Raw genomic sequence first — 20,409 nt, 5'->3', positions numbered from 1 at the left:
CAAGAGGAAAAGAGTGGGGGAAAGAACTGAACCTTGAGGGACACCGGCATTAGTGGAGAAGTTAGAAGACAGAGAGCCATCTACCATCACCCTCAGTGAGCGATCAGAGAGAAAACTGGATAACCAATTACTAAAAACAGTTGGCAAACCATAAGATGGAAGCTTGTTTAGAAGACCTTTATGCCAAACACGATCAAAAGCCTTTGAGATGTCAAGAGCAACTACTTGTGTTTCACCGAACCTTTCCATTGAAGTAGTCCATAAATGGGTAACATAAGCCAGGATATCACCAGTGGATCGACACTGGCGGAATCCATACTGGTGATCGTTGATCAGACGGAAGGTTTCTAGGTAGTTTAAGAGTTGGCGGTTAATTGATTTCTCCATTACTTTAGAAAGAGTAGAAGTAATTGCAATGGGACGATAATTGGATGGGAGGGATTTGTCACCCTTTTTAGGAACTGGCTGGATATGAGCAAATTTCCAAGCAGAAGGAAAAACACCTTTTGAATAAGAAAGTGAAAAAAGGCGGCAAAGAATAGGAGTAAGTTCAGGAGCACAGATTTTGAGAACAAGTGGAGAAATACCATCAGGACCTGGAGCTTTCTTAGCATCAAGATTCATCAAAATCCTTCTGATATCCTTTTGACGGAAGACCACAGGAGGCATTGAATGGACCGTGTTGGGAATGGTGGGAGGTGTTTTACCAAGTTCATTAATACATGAGCTGGAAGAAAAATGGGATGCTAGCAGGTCAGCTTTATCCTTGGCTGAAGTGACAACAGAACCATCTGGTTTGGACAGAGGTGGAAGCAGAGATGGGCAAAAGTTGCGGCCAATAGCTATAGCAAGAGACCAGAATGCTCGGCTACCATTAGGGCAAGAAGCAAGTTTTCTACTCTTAGCCTGTTCAAACTCTAGTTTGGACTGATTAATAACTGCTTTACAATTGTTGCGAGCTTTGGTGTAGGCAGAAAATGAAACTGAAGAATTAGAAACAAGCCAATTACGATATGCAACATTCTTCTCTTGAACAGCCTTAGCACATTATTGTATAGGCCATATTCAAAATTTCATTACTTCATTCAGCATGTCCTTGCCACCTTTTCGTACTTCTAAATACACCATGAATTGTCAAACTAATAGAACCAACTTATCTGCGAAAAGATCTAAACCTCCCCAACACTTCCTGGTCTTTTTCAAGAATATATGTGGTCTCAGTTCCAATCTCAATGAAGTCCATTTTCACTTAGTGTGCCAAACCCCACATACTTTTTCTGACAGAATACCAGTTATCAGCTGATTCAACTGCTGCTCATATCAGTTGTCTGATTTATTTGCCATATGATTCCTTTCGCTTCAAAGGTGATATTTGTACGCATGTCCGTTCTGATATTCCCTATCAGAGACAGTAATTTGGAATCTACTCTCTCTTCAATCTTCTAAGACTTAAAATCTGTCTACCACATTCTGTCAAATTCATCTGTTGTCTCTATCATTCTCCCAACTCCACTAATCACTTGGAACTCCGACTTCTGTTTGAAAACTTTCCTAACTTTCCAGTCCAACTTTCCTAAGAGGGTAATTTTCATTGGTGATTTTAATACTTACAACTCCAGGTGGCTTCCGTTTTCTAGTCACATGGACCCATCTGTTTGAGATGCTAAGGCTTTTGCAATTACTAATGGCTTAGAGAGGACACTGACTGTCATTAGCATTACTTGAGGCATATGGTGAAAGGAAGCAAGCTTATACAGCATCAGCCAAAAAAAAAAAATCTTCCCATTTCACCCATCCAGTCACTCCAAATGTTTGTCTAGTTCAGCCTTAAATTTACTTAAACTATCAACTTCCACAACAACAGATAGAAGTCTGTTCCAGCAATCAACTATCCGCTGGATAAAGGCAAGCTTCCACACATTTATTCTACAACTGTCTTTCCATAATTTGAATCTATGTCCCCTCAGGTGTTTAATCTGAGCAAGTGGAAATATCCTGTCAGCATTAAGTCTGCTCAAAACATTCAAGACCTTATACATCTTGATTAGATCACCTCACAAGTGCCTAGCCTCCAGGTGCTGCAATTTGCAGAACTTAAGCCTTTCTTCGTAAATGCACCCCCCTTTGTTCCTTTCACCAATTTTGTTGCCCTTCTCTGTATTCATTCTAGCAACTCTACATCCTTCCTAAAATTAGGTCTCCAGACCTGTATACAATACTCAAGGAGTGGCCTGACCACAGCCTTATACAAAGGGATAATCACCTCCTTGTCTCTGCTAGCAAAATTTCTATATATCATTGTCAAAACTCCATGACTTACTCTGGCAGACCGTCTGCACTGCTCAGAGAACTTCATATCTGACTGCACAATTACCCCCAGGTCTTTTCCATTCTCCACCTTGCTGAGTGTAGTACCACACAGTTGCTACCCATAGGGAGTACTTTGCATTTGTCAGTGTTAAACTTCAGTTGCCACTTCTCAGCCCAACTTTTCTAGATCCTGTTGCAGTAACATACTGTCTTTACTGTCATTAACAACCCTGCCAACCTTGGTATCATCTGCAAACTTGGGCATTAAGCCATTAAGCAGATATACCTTCATCGATATCATTGATAAATACACAAAAAAACAACAATGGGCCCAGCACCGAACCATGGGGTACTCCACTAATAACATTAGTCCATGTAAAGCGGTGCCCACTTATTACCACTCTCTGCCGTCTCCCACTCAACCAATCATTTATCCATTGCAGTAACATGCCCTTAATGCCATACCGCTCCAATTCGTAAGCAGTCTTCCAGGTGCAACAGTATCAAAAGCTTTCCTGAAATCCAAGTATATGAGATCAAAATTAGTTTTTGCATCTAGTTCCTTTGTGACCACAGCATAGTATCCAATCAAATTGGTCAGATAAGACTTCCCCTTAACTATTACAGCTGTCTTGTCTAGGTGATCCTGTATCACCTCTTAACCAGTGACTCCATAATTTTCCCCGGAACAGAAGTTAAACTAACAAGTCTATAATTATTTGTCATCCTCTGAACCCCATTTGTGAACTGGGGATACATTTGCACATCTCCAGTGCATGTGGACCTCACATGAATCTAAGGATGCTCTCATAATTATGCCTAAGGGTTTGCTAACTTCCCTTGCTGCTTCCTTCAATATAACTGGATAGATTCCATATGCCCCAGGTGCCTTTTTTATGTTTAACTTCAACAATTTCTCCTCCATTTTTCTCTCAGTTATTACAATTTCACTTAGCTCCCTGTTAGAGTTTGATAAACTTCTGGCATTCCCCTTCTTGAATAACTCCTCATGTGTGAATGTAGAATGCAAAATACTCATTCAGTTTATCAGCTACTTGAGCAGGATCATCAATAGTCGAACCATCTATATTAAGTGGACCAATCTGATTCATCCCCTTCCTTCTAGAATTTACATAAGTAAAGAGTTCTTTGCTGTTTTTCTTTGTTTGCATCCTTTGCCAAAGATTTCTCGTAATCTGCCTTTCCTCCTTTGTGACTTGATTACAGACTAGCTTATATCTGCCGTAGGTTTCTGTGTCGCCTGATAATTTATATGCATCGCACGCATTTATCTTTTCTGCCACGAGCCTCATTAATTCATCTGACATCTATTTAGGCCTGAACCTTGAACAGTATGTCTTAGTTGGTAAGAAAAGCCTAGTAGCCTCCAAGATTAAGTCCCTGAAGGCTTTCCATTTAGAATTCACCATTGGTAACATCATCAGTTGATCCCACTGTATAGAATTTAAAAACTGTCTGAGACCACTGTTCCTTATGGACCTAACTGCTTAATAAACAGAACTGTTAGGTATTTCTTTTGGTCTAGGTGTGCCGTGAAAAAATTCCTGAGAATTTCTGATTAAATCATAAACTTTTTTTTTTTAAATTAGTACTGAAAAACTGGTATTTTTGTATCAATACCGGTATTTGAATACAAGAAAAAAATTACCAGGATCCCAAGACCTTGGTATTGTAAGCCCTACTTCCGGATCAGCTAGTGTATAATCTTGCTACCTCTACTCTGCCAGATAGTGACTGGAGGGAGTCCAAGTAGTGTGTATGCAGGGGAGGGGGGCCATTGTCGAGGAAACGTTATGTCAAGGATCTGGGTATATTCTTACCATGTGTATGCCATATCCAAAAATTTCATTACTTCATACAGCATGTCCCCCTCCCAACCTTTTCTTACTATTGAATACACCATGAATTGTCAAACTAATAGAGCAAACTTATCTGCAAAAAGATCTAAACCTCTCCAAACACTTCCTGGTTCATTTCACAAATATACATGGTCTCAATTCTAATCTCAATGATGTCCATTTCCACTTGCAGTCTGCCAAGCCCCATTTACTTTTTCTGACAGAATATCAGTGATCGGTTGATTCAACTACTGTTCATCTCAGTTGCCTAAATTATTTGCTGTACGATTCCTTTCCTCAAAGGTGGTACTTGTGCATATGTCTGTTCCGATATTCCCTGTCAGAGACTTGGTAATTTGGAATCACCTCTTTTTGATCTTCTCTGGCTTAAAATCTCTCTACCTCATTCTGTCATATTCTTCTGTTGTCTCAACCGTTCTCCCAATTCAACTAATCATTTGTAGCTCTTTGACTTCCTCTCTTTGCAACTTGACTTTCTCCAGTCCAACTTTCCTAACAGCGAGGTAATTTTCATTGGTGATTTTAATGTACACAACTCCAGCTGGCTTCCATTTTCTAGTCACACCAACCCAGCTGGTCGAGATGCTGAGCCTTTTGCAATTACTAATGACCTTGCACAGATTGTTCATTTACCTACAAGAATACCGGACAATCCTAACCTTACAGCCAACACACTTGGTCTTTTTCTCATAACAACCCTTCTAAGTGCACTCTAAGACTGAAGTCAGTGGCCTTTAGACACCTCAGATCACAACTTGGTGATAGTGTCTTCTCCAATGGAGCCTTTATCTCATGGCTATTCCCAACCTAGTGTTGCATTACAAGAATGCAAAATTGGATGACCTGCGAGATTTCTTTTCCTTGGTCGGATTACTGTTTCAAAACTTCTGATGCCAACGTTTGCTCAGATCATGTCAGTGAAATTATCCTTGTAGGAATGGAATCCTTTATTCCACACTCTACTTTAAAATCTCATCTCTTATCTAAATGTTCGTTTTTCAACAAATGTGCTAAGGCTGTTCAAGAGAAGAATGTTGCATATCGCAATTGGCTTGTTTCAAATTCTTCAGTTTCAATTTCTGCTTACATCAAAGCTCGCAACAATTGTAAAGCAGTTATTAATCAGTCCAAACTAGATTTTGAACAGGCTAAGAGTAGAAAACTTGCTTCTTGCCCTAATGGCAGCTGAGCATTCTGGTCTCTTGCCAAAGCTACCAGCTGCAACTTTTGCCCATCTCTGCTCCCTCATCTGTCAAAACCAGATGGTTCTATTGTCACTTCAGCCAAGGATAAACCTGACCTTCTAGGATCCCATTTTTCTTCCACAACATGTCTCCTGTGGTCTTCTATCAAAAAGATTTCTTGATGCTAAGAAAGCTCCAGGTCCTGATGTTATTTTTCCTCTTGTTCTTAAAACCTGTGCTCCTGAACTTACTCCTATTCTTTGCTGCCTTTTTTCACTCTCTTATTCCAAAGGTGTTTTTCCTTCTGCTTGGAAATTTGCTCATATCCAGCCAGTCCCTAAAAAGGGTGACAAATCCCTCCCATCCAATTATCGTCCCATTGCAATTACTTCTACTCTTTCTAAAGTAATGGAGAAATCAATTAACCGCCAACTCTTAAACTACCTAGAAACCTTCCGTCTGATCAACGATCGCCAGTATGGATTCCGTCAGTGTCGATCCACTGGTGATATTCTGGCTTATGTTACCCATTTATGGACTAATTCAATGGAAAGGTTCGGTGAAACACAAGTAGTTACTCTTGACATCTCAAAGACTTTTGATCGTGTTTGGCATAAAGTTCTTCTAAACAAGCTTCCATCTTATGGTTTGCCAACTGTTTTTTGTAATTAGTTATCCAGTTTTCTCTCTGATCGCTCACTGAGGGTGAGGGGTAGATGGCTCTCTGTCTTCTAACTTCTCCACTAATGCCGGTGTTCCCCAAGGTTCAGTTCTTTCCCCCACTCTTTTCCTGTTGTATATTAATGACCTTCCATTGACTGGAAATCCTATCCATAGTTTTGCCGACAATAGCACATTGTATTCCACTTTCCATTTTGAGAAACCTTGCCCTGCTCAATCAGCTTCCACTCCTCAAATATCTGCTACCAATTAATTAAATGCTGATCTCCAGGTAATTCTGCAGTGGGGCAAAGACAAATTAGTTGATTTCGATCCTTCTAAAACTCAGTCTTGTCTTATATCTCGCAAAAAGGATTCTTCTACTCCTATGCTTATCTTTGGTGACACTCCGATTTCTAGGCAAGATGATATATCTCTTTTGGCAATTACCCATATTACAAATATTGCTTCCTCTGCATCTAAAAAACTTGGGTTTCTCTTTTGCTCTCGGCGTTACTTTTCTTCCAAACAGCTGTCACTCTGTAAAAATCGAAAATCCGCCCTACCATGGAATATTGTTCCCATATCTGAGGCTATGCCCCCAAAACCTCTCTCAGGCTTCTAGATTCCATTCAGAAGAGGGCAGTTAGGTTAATTAATGACTCATCTCTAACAGGGTCTCTCTACTCGCTGTCTCATTGATGTACTGTTTCTGCTGCATGCCTTTTCTACAGATACTTTCATGGGCACTGCTCTTTTGAATTGGCTTCTATAATTCCGGCTCTCTCTTTCAAAACAGTCCGAACACGTGCTGCCACCAGCCAACGTCCATTTACTGTCCAACTTCAAACTCACAGAACCAACTGTTCGTCTTCCTCATTTATCTGCCGTTTTCTGGAACAACCTTCTTTCATATGTATTTCCTGAAAATTACAGTCTACAGAAGTTCGTCTAATGTTAACAAATATCTTCTTTCATCTTCTCAACCTCCAACCCAAGCATGGTACTAAGTACTACAGGTTCTAATAACTTTCAGGTTTGGGGTTTTCATAAAAAAAAAAAAAAAAAAAAAACTGCAGCAGCTGGTGACTAGGCACCTGCGAGGTGATCTGATTGAAGTGTGTAAGGCTGCGAATTGGTTGAGCACGGTGAATTCTGATAGATTTCTTCGCTTGTCAGATTACAAAACTGAGGGGGCATAAATTAAAATTGTGGAAAGACAGTTGTAGAATACATGTGTGGAAATTTGCCTTTAGCCAGTGGGTGGTTAATTGCTGGAACAAATTTCCATCTGTCGTTGTGAAGTTGATAGCTTAAATATATTCAAGGAGTATTTAAACAAACCTTTAGAGGGAATGGTTGTGTGAAATTTTTTTTTTTTTTTGGCTAATGCTACATAAGCTCATAGACTTGCTTTCTTGCATCACATGCCTCCGTTACTATTACTTTACACGGATTGCTTGTTTACCTACCGGAATACCAGACAATCCTAACCTCGCAGCCAACATGCTTGATCTTTTTCTCACAAACAACTGTTCTAAGGTACACAGTCAAGATAAGTGGACCTGTACAGGCACCTCAGATCACAACTTAGTGGTAGTCTCTTCTCCAATGGTGCCTTTCTCTCATGACCATTCTCAACCTCACGACATCATTTGGCATTACAAGAATACAAAATGGGGAAATCTGTGATTTCTTTTCTTGTTTTCTGTTATTGGATTACTGTTTAAAATCTTCTGATATCAATGTTTGCTCAGACTGTGTCAGTGAAATTATTCTTATAGGGATGAAATCCCTTATTAAACACTTCACCTTAAAATCTCTTTTTTATCTAAACTTTGGTTTTCCAATAAATGAGCTAAGGCTGTTCAAGATACAAATGTTGCATATTGTAATTGGCTTGTTTCCAAATCTTCAGGTTCATTTTCTGCCTACACCAAAGCTCGCAAAAGTTGTAAACAGTTATTAATCAGTCCAAACTAGTTTTCGAACAGGCTAAGATTAGAAAAATAATAATATTCTCTTTACCCCTCTTCTTGTCCAATTGGTAGTCGAGCATTCTCATCTCATGGCAATGCTATTGGCTGCAACTTTTGCCCCTCTCTGTTCCCACCTCTGTCAAAACCAGTTCAGTTTTATCTTTGCTACTTTAGCCAAAGATGAAGCTGACCTCCATGCGAATTCTAACACATTGTCACGGGCTTGCAACCAAGTACATATGAGTTGGGTGACAACCCCCCCCCCCACAGACACACAACGTACTACCACAGAATACATCAGCTAGGTCACGAACATCCCCCCCACCCAGTATTCAATGAACCGACAATCAACAGGTTACAAATCTTTCCTCATGTACGCTATCGCAGAACCAGATTTCACTTTTATCCAAAGGACTAAATTATAATTTACCACATCGAAAACTACCTAAAAAACAATGCGTAATTGATATTGAATTTGGACTTCGTAATGTTCCACAAAAAGATTTCAACAAGTTAACCAAGTGGTGAATAACATAAGAGAAATGCGACTTCCTAAATTGAATACACATGACAATTCAGCTTTACGAGAACTTCGGGGAAATAAGGACATTATTATACAGAGGGCAGATAAAGGAGATACAGTAGTAATACTAGATAAACCTGATTATATTAATAAGTTAGATTCAGTTGTTTCGATACCTCCACTTATCTTGAAGTAGACCTGGCACTGTTTACCAATTTGGTCAATCAATACAATAAAACATTAACCACGTATCGAAAAAACGACTACATTACTATGGCCCAGTTAAAGGAATTGAAGGCCAGAACATACAATATTCCTGCACTTTTCGGTCAGGTAAAATTACACAAGACTGGATTTCCTATTCGATCTATTGTTTCCTACAGGAACTCTGCATTTTCATCCTTAGCCACACATGTATATAGCATTATAAAACCCTTTAGACAGGTAATACAATTTGGGATTAAGAACTACGATACATTATTTAATAATCTTAAAGACTGTAGACTTGGCGACAATGACAATTTATTCTCACTAGATGTTACCTTGTTATATATGAATGTAAACGTTGAATACACATTAGATATCATTTGGGATACGTTAAATAAAAACTTGATACCGATTAATTATACGAAGCTACCTATTAAGGAAATTTTTCACTTAATTAAACTGTTAGTTGAAGCCAACTATATCACCTTTCGAGACAAGGTGTACAAACAAATTTTTGGATTACCGATGGGTTTGAGCCAGAGCAGCTTAATGTCCGAGATCTATCTCTCAATGAGTGAGCCTATACATTTGACACCTTTTCGACCCTGTATCACATATTATGGGAGGTATTTTGATGATGTTCTAGTAATAGTACTATCCAAGACATTTTACATTCGTTTAATAATATTCATTCTAGACTCAAATTTACATTGGAAAGGGAGGCTACGGATACAAGTCATTAAACTTTCTAAATTTCACGCTTACTCGGGACTCGAATAACATCCAATTTAGCATCTATCATAAACCTACAAACACCGGTATGCTTCTACATTATAATAGCTATCACCCATTCACCTACAAAAGATCGATTATCTTTAATCAATTTCTAAATTGCCTATAAATATTCAACGACGGAATCTGCTTTGGGCTCAGAAATACTACAAATATTAACTAGCAGGTTCTTAAACAGGGGTTATTCCCTTGCCACAATAAACCAAATTAGGGTACAGGCTAAGGATAGGATATAAAATACTACACCAACCATCAATAGTAATATCAAAAAATACTTTATTTCTGTCCCATATGTTGAACAGTGGCACAAACAGCTTAATAGATTCTTTAAAGATACCGAATTTAAAATTGTGGCCAGGCCAATATGGAAACTGCACACTATACTGAACAATCGCTCGGTTCTTTCCGCATTCACAGCACAAATTAACGATCTGGTATACAACATTTCTTGAGGTGATTGCGACTCGGCTTACCAAGGTTCGACGCGATTTTCTGACTATTCGTGTAAATCAACATGAAGCCTCAGTTCGTGCTTCTCGTTCAGCAGCGTCAGAATTAGCCTTTCATGCCATTAACGAAAAACATACTTTTTTATTTAACGAGGCCAAAATACTTAATGTTTAACGTAATTATACGCGACTATTAATTGCAGAAACCGTAGAAATTAAACTACACGAGAATTCTGTTAATGTTCGGCGGCCATATTTGATCTCCAATGCGTGGACCTTTACGTGCATGCGCAAAGACAAATAATCACTATTTAAGTTTCAGGTTCAACCCCATTCGGTAATTTTCATTCCTGTAATCACGACATACGGTCGAAAAGCATTGTCAGCTTCAGGAAGGAAAATCGTTCTGAATATTTTCGTTAAGATTCTTTTTAATTTTTAATGTGTTAAATTGGTTTTTAATTATTTATTTTTTACTCTAATGTAAGTTTTCGATTTTTCCGTTTTAATTTCTGTAGAGTACCATACGGAAGTGTTCTATGTACTATATTGAGGTAAACTCTTCTTATTATTTTACAAATATTAATATCAACGTAGAACATATTGAGTATTACAGCTCTAATTTACCCTATCTAATTCTCATTTAATTTACAGCAGTCTAACTCCTTGTCACTAATGACTTGTGGTTTCAATGGCCTTTTGACTGTAAAGATCATTTCCAGCTACTATTCAGTTCTTCTACCACATCAACTGGATTTCTATGACTTTTCCAGTTTGGTCAAGAAAGAAACCTATCTAATTCACTCTCTTCCTTTTTGTATTCACATATGAAAAGGATTCAGTCTCCATTTTTATCTCTCTTTATTAGTGATTTCTTCAATTCAATTTTCACCTGTGTTACTCCATCACTGGTTTTGTTATATATATGCTCATAATACTCATAAATTAGTATCATACAATAGTCTGTAACTATCTGGTCCTTTTTTAGCTGAAACCTTGAGCCCTTTTTTTTAGCTCAAATCTCTCTGTTCATTTACTTGGGCTTTTTTTTTTTTTTTTTGTGAAACTTCTGCACTGAACAAATGTTGTTGCTGTTGATTGGTTTCTAAGAGCATTAGCAACTAAGGCCATATTGCTCCAGGGATATGCGGTGGTCATTCCCTGACCTTCCGCATCCTCCGTATTTGGTGGTCACAGGCTCAAACCCCGGTATAATCAAGAAGCCCTTGCTACGCACTGCTGGTCCTGCCCACCTGGCTACGGAGGCGCCCTGAACAAATGTATTGGTACCTTCCAGAATAAATCGCCCGAATACTTCCCAAAATGTACTCTTATCCAGAAACTTATAATTATCTCTTCAATTAACAGAACCATAAAAAAAAAAAAAAAAAATCTCAATATATTATAGTCTCCTCTCTTGAAATCGATGCCCTTTCCTTTTTCCTTGGCCACAGAAATCTCTTTGGACACTACCCCTTTCATGACACTGGTCACTATGCACTTTGGTTCCTGCACTGTCAAATTCTGGACACAGTTTGGATACTCGCTGAGTACCAAATCAAGGATATTTACAATCTCTTGTATTTTCTCTAATGTGTTTGAATAAATAACAATCATCCAGACTGCTCACAAATCTGTTTCCCCATGGTGTATTATCTGTCCACGATTTCAAATCAAAACTGATGTCACCCATACCTCAGAATCATTTGGTCTGTAATATATCCTGATTGTTATCTTCCCTCTATCTACTGCCTGTTATCTTGCACCACACAGACTCAACATCCATCTGAACTTGATCTGATTCTGGATACATTCTATTCACTTTAAGAGAGCTTTTGATAAGAAGTATAGCTCCCCTCCTTTCCAATCCTCTCCATCCTGACTATGCTGTACTTCCCATAATTATCCCTTATCTCTGGATGGCAACGTGGCTAATTAGTCCTATTATATCAGCATTAACTGACCTAATCAAAAGCTCAAATTTATTTAATTTATTTACAGTACTCCTGGAATTAATATATAAAGAAATTAAATATTGCATCTTTTGTCTTTTTATAATCCTAACATAAAAACAAGAATTTCCTAGTGGTATGCGACTACTTGTGGTTTTTGAAGTTATTTCTTTAAATATTTTTTCCTTTGCATAGGGCAGGGGTCGGCAACCTGTGGCTCTTTGAGCACGTAATTGCAGCTCTTTAATTTTTAGTCCACTGAAGCACAATTTGAAATAGAGTTAGAGGACTTAAAAATCAAGGACATGTGGAGTTCAAGGCTAAAATACCTTAAAACTGAAATTGAGGATTTGGAGAGGAAAAAGGCTGCCCTTGCAATTCTACACAAATGGACGGCGATAGACGAGTTGAAAAAGCAAGACCAAATTGTGTTCGATGTGTGGAGTAGCTTACCGGACACATATATAAATTTGAAAATATTTGCATTTGGACTTCTCTCAGTTTTTGGTTCGATGAATTTCGAACATGAACTATATTAAAAATAAATCAAGAAACTGTCTGAACAATGCGAGTCTCTCAGCATGTTTAAAGGTGAAAATTACGGCATACTCGCCTGATGTTGAGCGACTCACTCAAGAAGTTCAGCAGCAAAAGTCACATTAATTCGTACCTAATTGGATGTTTGTTACATATTTTCAATATTAATAAATAATATTTCAAAATACAGTGGATTCCAGTTATTTGGGCCACGGTTAATTGGGGCAGCCATTTATTTGGGGCAAATCTTAAAAAACAGAAACCAATCAAGAAAATAGCCAGGGTTTACTTCGCTTAATTGGGACAGCATGCCGTTTAATCGGAGACCGCAGCACTGGAGATTACCCTACGATTGTCTCTGAAGGTACCACGTGGTTCGGTCGAAATTCGATCGAGGTCACAACCATAAAACAATTAGCAGTCACTGGTTTATTGGGCTTTTCTGTTAGTGAAATCTATCATAAATGGACAGTAAACTCGATCTTACTGAATTTGCGATAATACCGACAGCTGGAATTCTGTGGGTTATTATGGTGAAATGTGTTTATACTTCCATGAAATCTTCAATCATAAAAAAATTAATTTTCAGATCTTCTCTTCATTCCTATTTTTAAAGCTTTGTAACTCATTACACTGTTCTCACTTGCGCATATTGTGTTACTTGCAATTTGTGTGTGCCGTGTTCTTTGTTATCGATTGCTTATCTTTTTACTGTTTTAAATTTTAACCCCACCCACAAATGTCAGTGAATAGAAATGTCAACTAGTTCGTATGTACATATTACAGTACGTATTAATTATTCTGCTTATCACGTATCATTTAATTTTTTAATTGGTAAGGTAATAAAGGGTAAATCTGTGCTTAATATATCTTTGCTTTTATAGCCTGTGGATAATACTCCTCCTATTTTCGCTAATTAGAATCGCTGTTTAATAGATTAAAATTCAATTCACAAACGTGATCACAATGACCAGCGCTTACTGCACATTGTATAGTGAACGGTACTTTACTATGTTGAGTTTGTCGTAACGTGATTTGATTGCACAGTGAACCAATTGTAAGGGGGGTACATTGTATTTTTAACTATTTACATGAAACTTCGGATAATTGGAGCAGCTGCTTAATCGGGCCAAAATGCACTAGTCCTGATGTGTCCCAAATAATCGGAATGGACTGTGTTTTTTAAATAAACTTCCCACTCTATTCCATTTCTTTAAAAACTCCCCCATCCCTTCCCCTCCTCCCAGCTTAAGCTGTGGCTCTTTGGATTGTCTTTTTTTTTAATTAGATCAAAAATGGCTCTTCACTCAAAAAAGGTTGCCGACCCCTGGCATAGGGTTATTACAGGTTCAATATATAAATATTCATGGGGGGGAGAGAAGTGTGTAAGTGTGGTTTAGCCTATATCACTAATCTGCCCATTTCCAATGGCTTCCGTAATTCTCCCCTCAAATTAGCAGTTTCCCCTGAATCATTAAGACTTCCTCAATGAGTGTAGCAAAAATTCTAACACCACCTATCTCTGTTAAAATGAATTCCATCATTACCAAACAAATTTCTCCTATTAAATTTGGCAGACCACACTGGGAACCCCCCCACCATAAGTTTTGCACAGTCCCTCAAATCTAGAGGTATTCCACAAGGCATTTATCATCTTTCCCTACTATCATGTCTAGGAAGAATTGTAGACAAGAATATTTTATCCCTTCTTGCAATATTTTTTTATATATTTCTTAATCAAGTCACCAGTTTGTTTTAAGTCATTAAAACATAAACAAAATGGATCACTGCACACCCTTTATTACCTTTAAAAACTGACAATTGATTAGTCACATCATTTATTTTTTGTACCTGGCTGACATATGCTGGTTCTCTTTGATTTGTCTTTATTACAGAATATATTTCCAGTTTGCCTTGAGACTACCTCCCGTGTAACTAAAGCATTCAGCACTGAAAGATTTACAGCTGGGGCTGAACTTGGGAGAATGTCACTTTGTACAGAATCAGCATTTGGATCTCTGCCAAGTCCCCAAGTTTGAATTTTATCTAAGATATCAATTCATGTTCTCAAATATGCAATTTCACTTAACAGTATACTGCGTTATTATTTAAGGTCTTCCCACTCAGTACATTCAGCATACAGAAAAGGGCGCCACCGTAGCTAGGTGGGCAGGAGCAGCAGTGCATAGCACACGCTTCTTGATTAGACCGGGGTTCGAACACATGACCACCAAATACGGAGGATGCGGAAAGGTCAGGGAATGACCACCGCATATCCCTGGAGCAATATGGCCTTAGTTGCTAATGCTCCTAAAAACCAAATAACGACAACAACATACAGAAAAGAATCATCATCAGCTAGAGAAAGTTTCAATTTCTCAACTAATGTTGGAATTTCTTCGGGGTTCTCTCACTACTCTTTTTGTTCCATACATTATTTTTTTCTCCCATTGTGTGGAAATCTTATCCATAGTTACGTTGATGATAACTTCATTCCACTTTATAACTGAACTCTGAACAAATAGCTAACTTCAAATATCTGCAATTAGTTCTTTAAATACTAATATCAGGTAACTTTCCACTGATGAAAAGAAAAACCCATTCCTGTCTTATTTCTTGCAAAAGAAATAAAACAAGACTGCTCCCTTGCTCATCTTCAATAACACTCAGATTTCTAGACAAGAAAATATATCTTCACTAATAATAATCTCAAATTTTTCAAATCAAAAATATACTCTGCATCAAAAGACTACGCTTTCTCTTTTGCTCTTGACATTACTTCTCAACAGCTGATAACTCTAAAATCCACAAAAAATCTGCCCTTCCATGGGATTTTGTTCCCAAATCAGAGGTGGTGCCCAAAATCTTTTTAACTTCCTAATTCTATCAAAAAAAAAAAAAAAAAAGGAGAGCAATCATGTTAATTAATGATCCTCTCTCATAAAATATCTATTAAACCAAATATATAAAATAAAATACTCACCTTCTACAAAATGAAATATATCTTTTCAGAAAATTTAAACTAAGTTCTCCTTCAGATGCATTTTCTGTTATCTGCTGAGCATTCATATGAATATTCATAACATGCTTTGCTAGAGTCTGAAAAGTAAATATAAAAGAGTAAAACAAAGCTTTGAACTTAATTACTTCACTCATCTAACATTCCATTCATTTAAAAGTTACTTAATGTGATTGAAGTTACCTTTTCTAGTGTGTTGTGTTACATTATTTGTGAAAGCAAACCACAAATACTGACAACAATCAAATATTATTTTCCATTCACTGATATTTGAATGTATAAAACAAAAAGATAAAGCATTTGTTTTTCAAATTTTTCTGTTGATAGTTACCTCTATACAACAGATGGCAGTATTCTGACTTCACACAATGCAAACTAACAGTTACACAATAATTTGAATCATTTCCTTATTTGAAGCATGTGACAAATTGTGTGTCATGTGCTTCATTTTATTTTATATTTATTGACAAATCTCAATCTTTCAGAATGCTATGCAAATATGATAACTAATATTCTACACAACACCCCTACTGGAATGAGTGCAACAACACGATTATTGAGGAGAATAAAAGAGTATCCATCCCAGAAAACTCTTCAGTTCTGAAAAATACAGTGCCTGAAAACTAGGCACCTGTAAGGAGATCTGATTGAAGTGTTTAAAGCTTTGAATGGATTGATAAGCTCAATGCCAATGGAATCCTTCCTCTTGCTCAGACCATACACATAAGGAGGCATACATTCAAATTGAGGAAGGATGGTTGCAGAATAGATGTCAGAATTTAACAAACTTCCATTTTTTTTGTTGTAGAAGCAGGTAGTTTATTATTATTATTATTATTATAGCATTAGCATAGGCATATAATGCAAGAAAGCAAGCTTATGCAGCATCAGCCAAAAAAAAAAAAAAAAAAAACAACTCCCATTTCACCCCTCCGTTCGTTCGAAATACCTGTCCAGCTGAGCCTTAAATTTATTTAGGCTCTCGACTTGCACAACAAGGGATGGAAGTCTGTTCCACCAACCAACTACCCGCTGCCTAAAGGCAAATTTCCGCACATCTATCCTACATCTCTCTTTCCTCAATTTGAATTTATGCCCTCTCAGGTGATTATTCTGAGCAAGAGGAAGAATCCCATCAGCATTGAGTATGCTCAAACCATTGAAGGCTTTATACACCTCTATCAGATCACCTCGCCGGTGCCTAGTCTCCAGACACTGTAATTTGCAAAACTTAAGCCTCTCTTCGTAAGAGCAACCCTTTGTTCCATTCACTAATCTTGTTGCCCTTCTCTGTACTCATTCCAGCAGCTCTACATCCTACTTGAGATAAGGCCTCCAGACCTGTATACAGTATTCAAGATGTGGCCTGACCATTGCCCTATACAAGTGGATAATCACCTCCTTATCCCTGTTAGAAAAATTCCTGTATATCATTGACAAGACACTATGAGCTACTCTTGCAGCCTGTCTGCACTGCTCAGAGAACTTCATATCTGCCTGCACAATTACCCCCAAGTCCTTTTCATTCTCTACCAGTCAGTGTAGTACCACAGAGTTGATATGTTGCTCTGGGGTTACTGTTTCCCATATGTAGTACTTTACATTTGTCAATGTTAAACTTCATTTGCCACCTCTCAGCCCATCTGCTCAACCTTTCCAGATCCTGTTGCAGCAGCATAGCATCAGTAGTGTCCTTAACAACCCTGCCAACCTTTATATCATCTGGAAACTTGGACATTAAGCTTGATATACAATATCATTTATAAATACAGAAAACAATAATGGACCCAACACTGAACCCTGAGGGACTCCACTAATAACATTAGTCCACGATGAGCAGTGTCCATTGATTACCACTCTCTGTCTTCTCCCCCTCAACCATTCCTAGCCGACCGGGCTGGCCGAGTGGGTAAAGTACCTGCCCGGCAACCCAAAGGTCGCGGGTTCGATTCCCGCCTCGGGCTTGGATCAAAAGTACTGCAAAAACCTTGGGAGGTGCAATATGGCCACAGAAGCCGATGCGCCAACAACTACCAACAACTACCAAATCAACCATTCCTTTATCCATAGCAGCAATTTGCCTCCAATGCCACACTGCTCCAATTTGTGCAGCTGTTTTCCATGTGAAACAATATTAAAAGCCTTTCTAAGATACAAGTATATAATATCAAAGTTATTCCCTGCATCCAGTTCTTTTGTGACTGCATCATAGTATTCAATCAAATTGGTCAGGCAAGAATTTCCCTTAACAAAACCATGCTGTGTCTGAGCTATAACTGAAGTCTTGCCTAGATGATCCTGCAGTGCTTCTTTAACCAGTGCCTCCATTAATTTTCCTGGAACAGAAGTTAAACTCACAGGTCTATAATTACTTTTGTCAGCCTTTGATCCTCCTTTGTGAATTGGGATCACATTTGCACATCTCCAGTCAATGGGTACCGCCCCTGAGTCCAAAGAAGCTCTCATAATTATGGCTAAGGGTTTGCTTACTTCCTTTGCTGCCTCCTTTAATATAACTGGATAGATCCCATCCACCCCAGGTGCCTTTTTTATGTTTATCCTCAACTTTCCTCTCAGTTATCACAAAATCATATAGCTCACTACCAGAGTTTACTTCACCTCTGGCATTCCCCTCCCTGAATAACTCCTCATGTGTGAATGTAGATGCAAAATACTGTTTAGTTTGTTAGCCACCTGAGCAGGATCCTCAACAGTTGAACCATCAATATCCAGTGGAATAATCTGATTCATCCCTTTCCTTCTAGAGTGTACATAGGTAAAGAACTCTTTGCTGTTTTTCTTTGCATCCTTTGCCAAAGATTTCTCATAATTTGCCTTTGCCTGCCTAATCTCCTTTGTGTCTTGGTTACAGACCAGCTTATATCTATCATAGGATTCCATGTCACCCATTAATTTATATGTATCCCATGCATTTTTCTTCTCTGCAGTATGTCTCATTAGTTCATCTGACATCCATTTAGGCCTAAACCTTGAACAATATTTCTTGGTTGGTATGTAAAGCCTAGTAGCTTCCAAGATAAGTTCTTTGAATGCTTCCCATTTTGAATTTGATGTTGGTAACATCATCAGTTGGTCCCACTGTATAGAATTTAAATACTGTCTCAGACCATCGTAGTCGCCTTTACGAAAGCAAAAACCCTTCCCTTTACCCCTGATGGTAGTTACCTCTTTGAGTAAATCCCACTTCAGCACACTGTGATCACTGCCACCTAATGGTTCCTTTATCTGCAGATTCTTAATGCATGAAGAATCACTACTGATAATCAGATCAAGAGTATTACTTCCTCTAGTTGCCTCCCGAACATGCTGATGTAGAAAACAATCATCCATTAAATCCACAAAAGCCTTGCTAGTGTGTGTGTGACCAACCCACAAATTCCAGTCAATATCTGGGAAATTAAAATCCCCCGTTATAAGACTCTCTGATTTACTGGCCCACTCCATTTCCCTGTACAGTTTCTTATTATACTCATCAGAGTCATTAGGCCTATAGCACACTCCTCCTCTCAATTTTGATCTCCCAATTCTTATGTCACACCAAACTGACTCGACACTGTACTGTCCAGCGATATCGACTGGCTTCACTTCCTAGGATTTTATGTGTTTCTTAACTAATAGCATAACCCCTCCTCCCTTCCTATCCTGTCTATCCTTTCTGTTCACATTGTAGTCCCCAAATTCCAGTTCTGCATTCCTTATATCTGTATGACACCACGTCTCTAATATCCCAACAATATCTGCCTTTCATGTTTTGAGCAATACTTCAAATTCATCAAATTTATTTACCAAACTCCTAGCATTGGTGTACACGCAAGTATACGTGCACCTGTTCCTATTCTTAGCTACCCTAACACAACCCATGTGTTTACTTGTACCGCAATGACTCCCAACAGTCTCTGAAATATCCTGCATCTTGATTTCCAGGCTGCTGCTCATTCCAATAAAAGCAGTGCGAGAATCACTTTCACCTCTGCCAGTGGCTGCTGTTAACCTATTAGTCCTTGGATCCCCCCACCAAGCTAGCAGTTTTCCAACCCACCTAACACTGCCTCGATAGCATCAGCAAATATTCTTGCACCCTTTCTATTTAAGTGTATCCCATCTCTGTAGAAGCAGTCTCTCCTGTTAACAAGTACAGACCAGGCTGAAAAAAATTCTACCCCTTGAGCCTTGCACAATCTTTCCAGGGCTGAATTGATCGACAAAGCTCTCATCATATACTCCCTTCTATCGTGTCTGCACAGAATTGAAGACACTTTCAAATTCAACCCTAATTCTCGGCTTTTTTTCAACAGTGACCTGTACTTGTAATTCTGCCGGTTTCCTACTCTTAATATCATTAGTGCCAACGTGTACAACTATATCACCTTTTGTGCCCTTAAAAGACGATATCCGCTCTACAACATCATCAACCTTTGCCCCTGGCAGACATACCTGGTCCTGTTCCACCTATCCTTTTTACAAAGCATGTTCCCCGTTTCCCTGACAATAGAGTCACCAACAACTACTAGTTCCTGTGGGACCAGCGCATTCTGCCTTGGGGTTGCCGTTGTGTTGCGTGATGACCAAGTGCAAGCTCTAGTGTTGATGTTTGCAGCTGAGAGCTTGATGGGCCCTTCAATTTAGATCCTTCGAGGGCATCCACCCTGTCCTTCAAGCTCTGATATAGGCCCATAACAATGCTGAGTTGTTGTCTGATATCCTTACATCGCGCACACACAAAAACATCCCCCATGACAATACCATGTCCCGTACCCGATTGCTCCATAAAAATCAAGCAAGCAGTGCATTTTAAAAGGCTGTGATTCAGAGGGCAACTGACCCCCTCAGTTCTCCCCTGAGCCACAGCACTCCCATTAGCTTGAGCCTTTTGCTTTGCTGCTCTGGTCTGAGTCA

General features: G+C 38.6%; 1 protein-coding gene across 3 annotated transcripts in view; it reads right to left on the bottom strand.

Annotated features, from left to right (window-relative positions):
* Mcm5 (Minichromosome maintenance 5) overlaps nt 1-20,409 on the bottom strand; it is a 154,810-nt gene that overhangs the window by 25,838 nt on the left and 108,563 nt on the right. For all 3 annotated transcript variants that reach the window (XM_090368850.1, XM_090368848.1, XM_090368849.1), the window contains one exon: nt 15,457-15,572. In XM_090368850.1, the coding sequence (XP_090224976.1) occupies nt 15,457-15,572 (116 nt within the window). The remainder of the gene's footprint in view (nt 1-15,456; nt 15,573-20,409) is intronic.

Source organism: Mastigoproctus giganteus, chromosome 2 (assembly GCF_048544385.1).
Source record: "Mastigoproctus giganteus isolate SK-2022 chromosome 2, ASM4854438v1, whole genome shotgun sequence".
Classification (NCBI taxonomy): domain Eukaryota; kingdom Metazoa; phylum Arthropoda; class Arachnida; order Uropygi; family Thelyphonidae; genus Mastigoproctus; species Mastigoproctus giganteus.
Note: the sequence above shows the minus strand (reverse complement) of the source record. Positions and strands in the feature narration are given on the sequence as shown.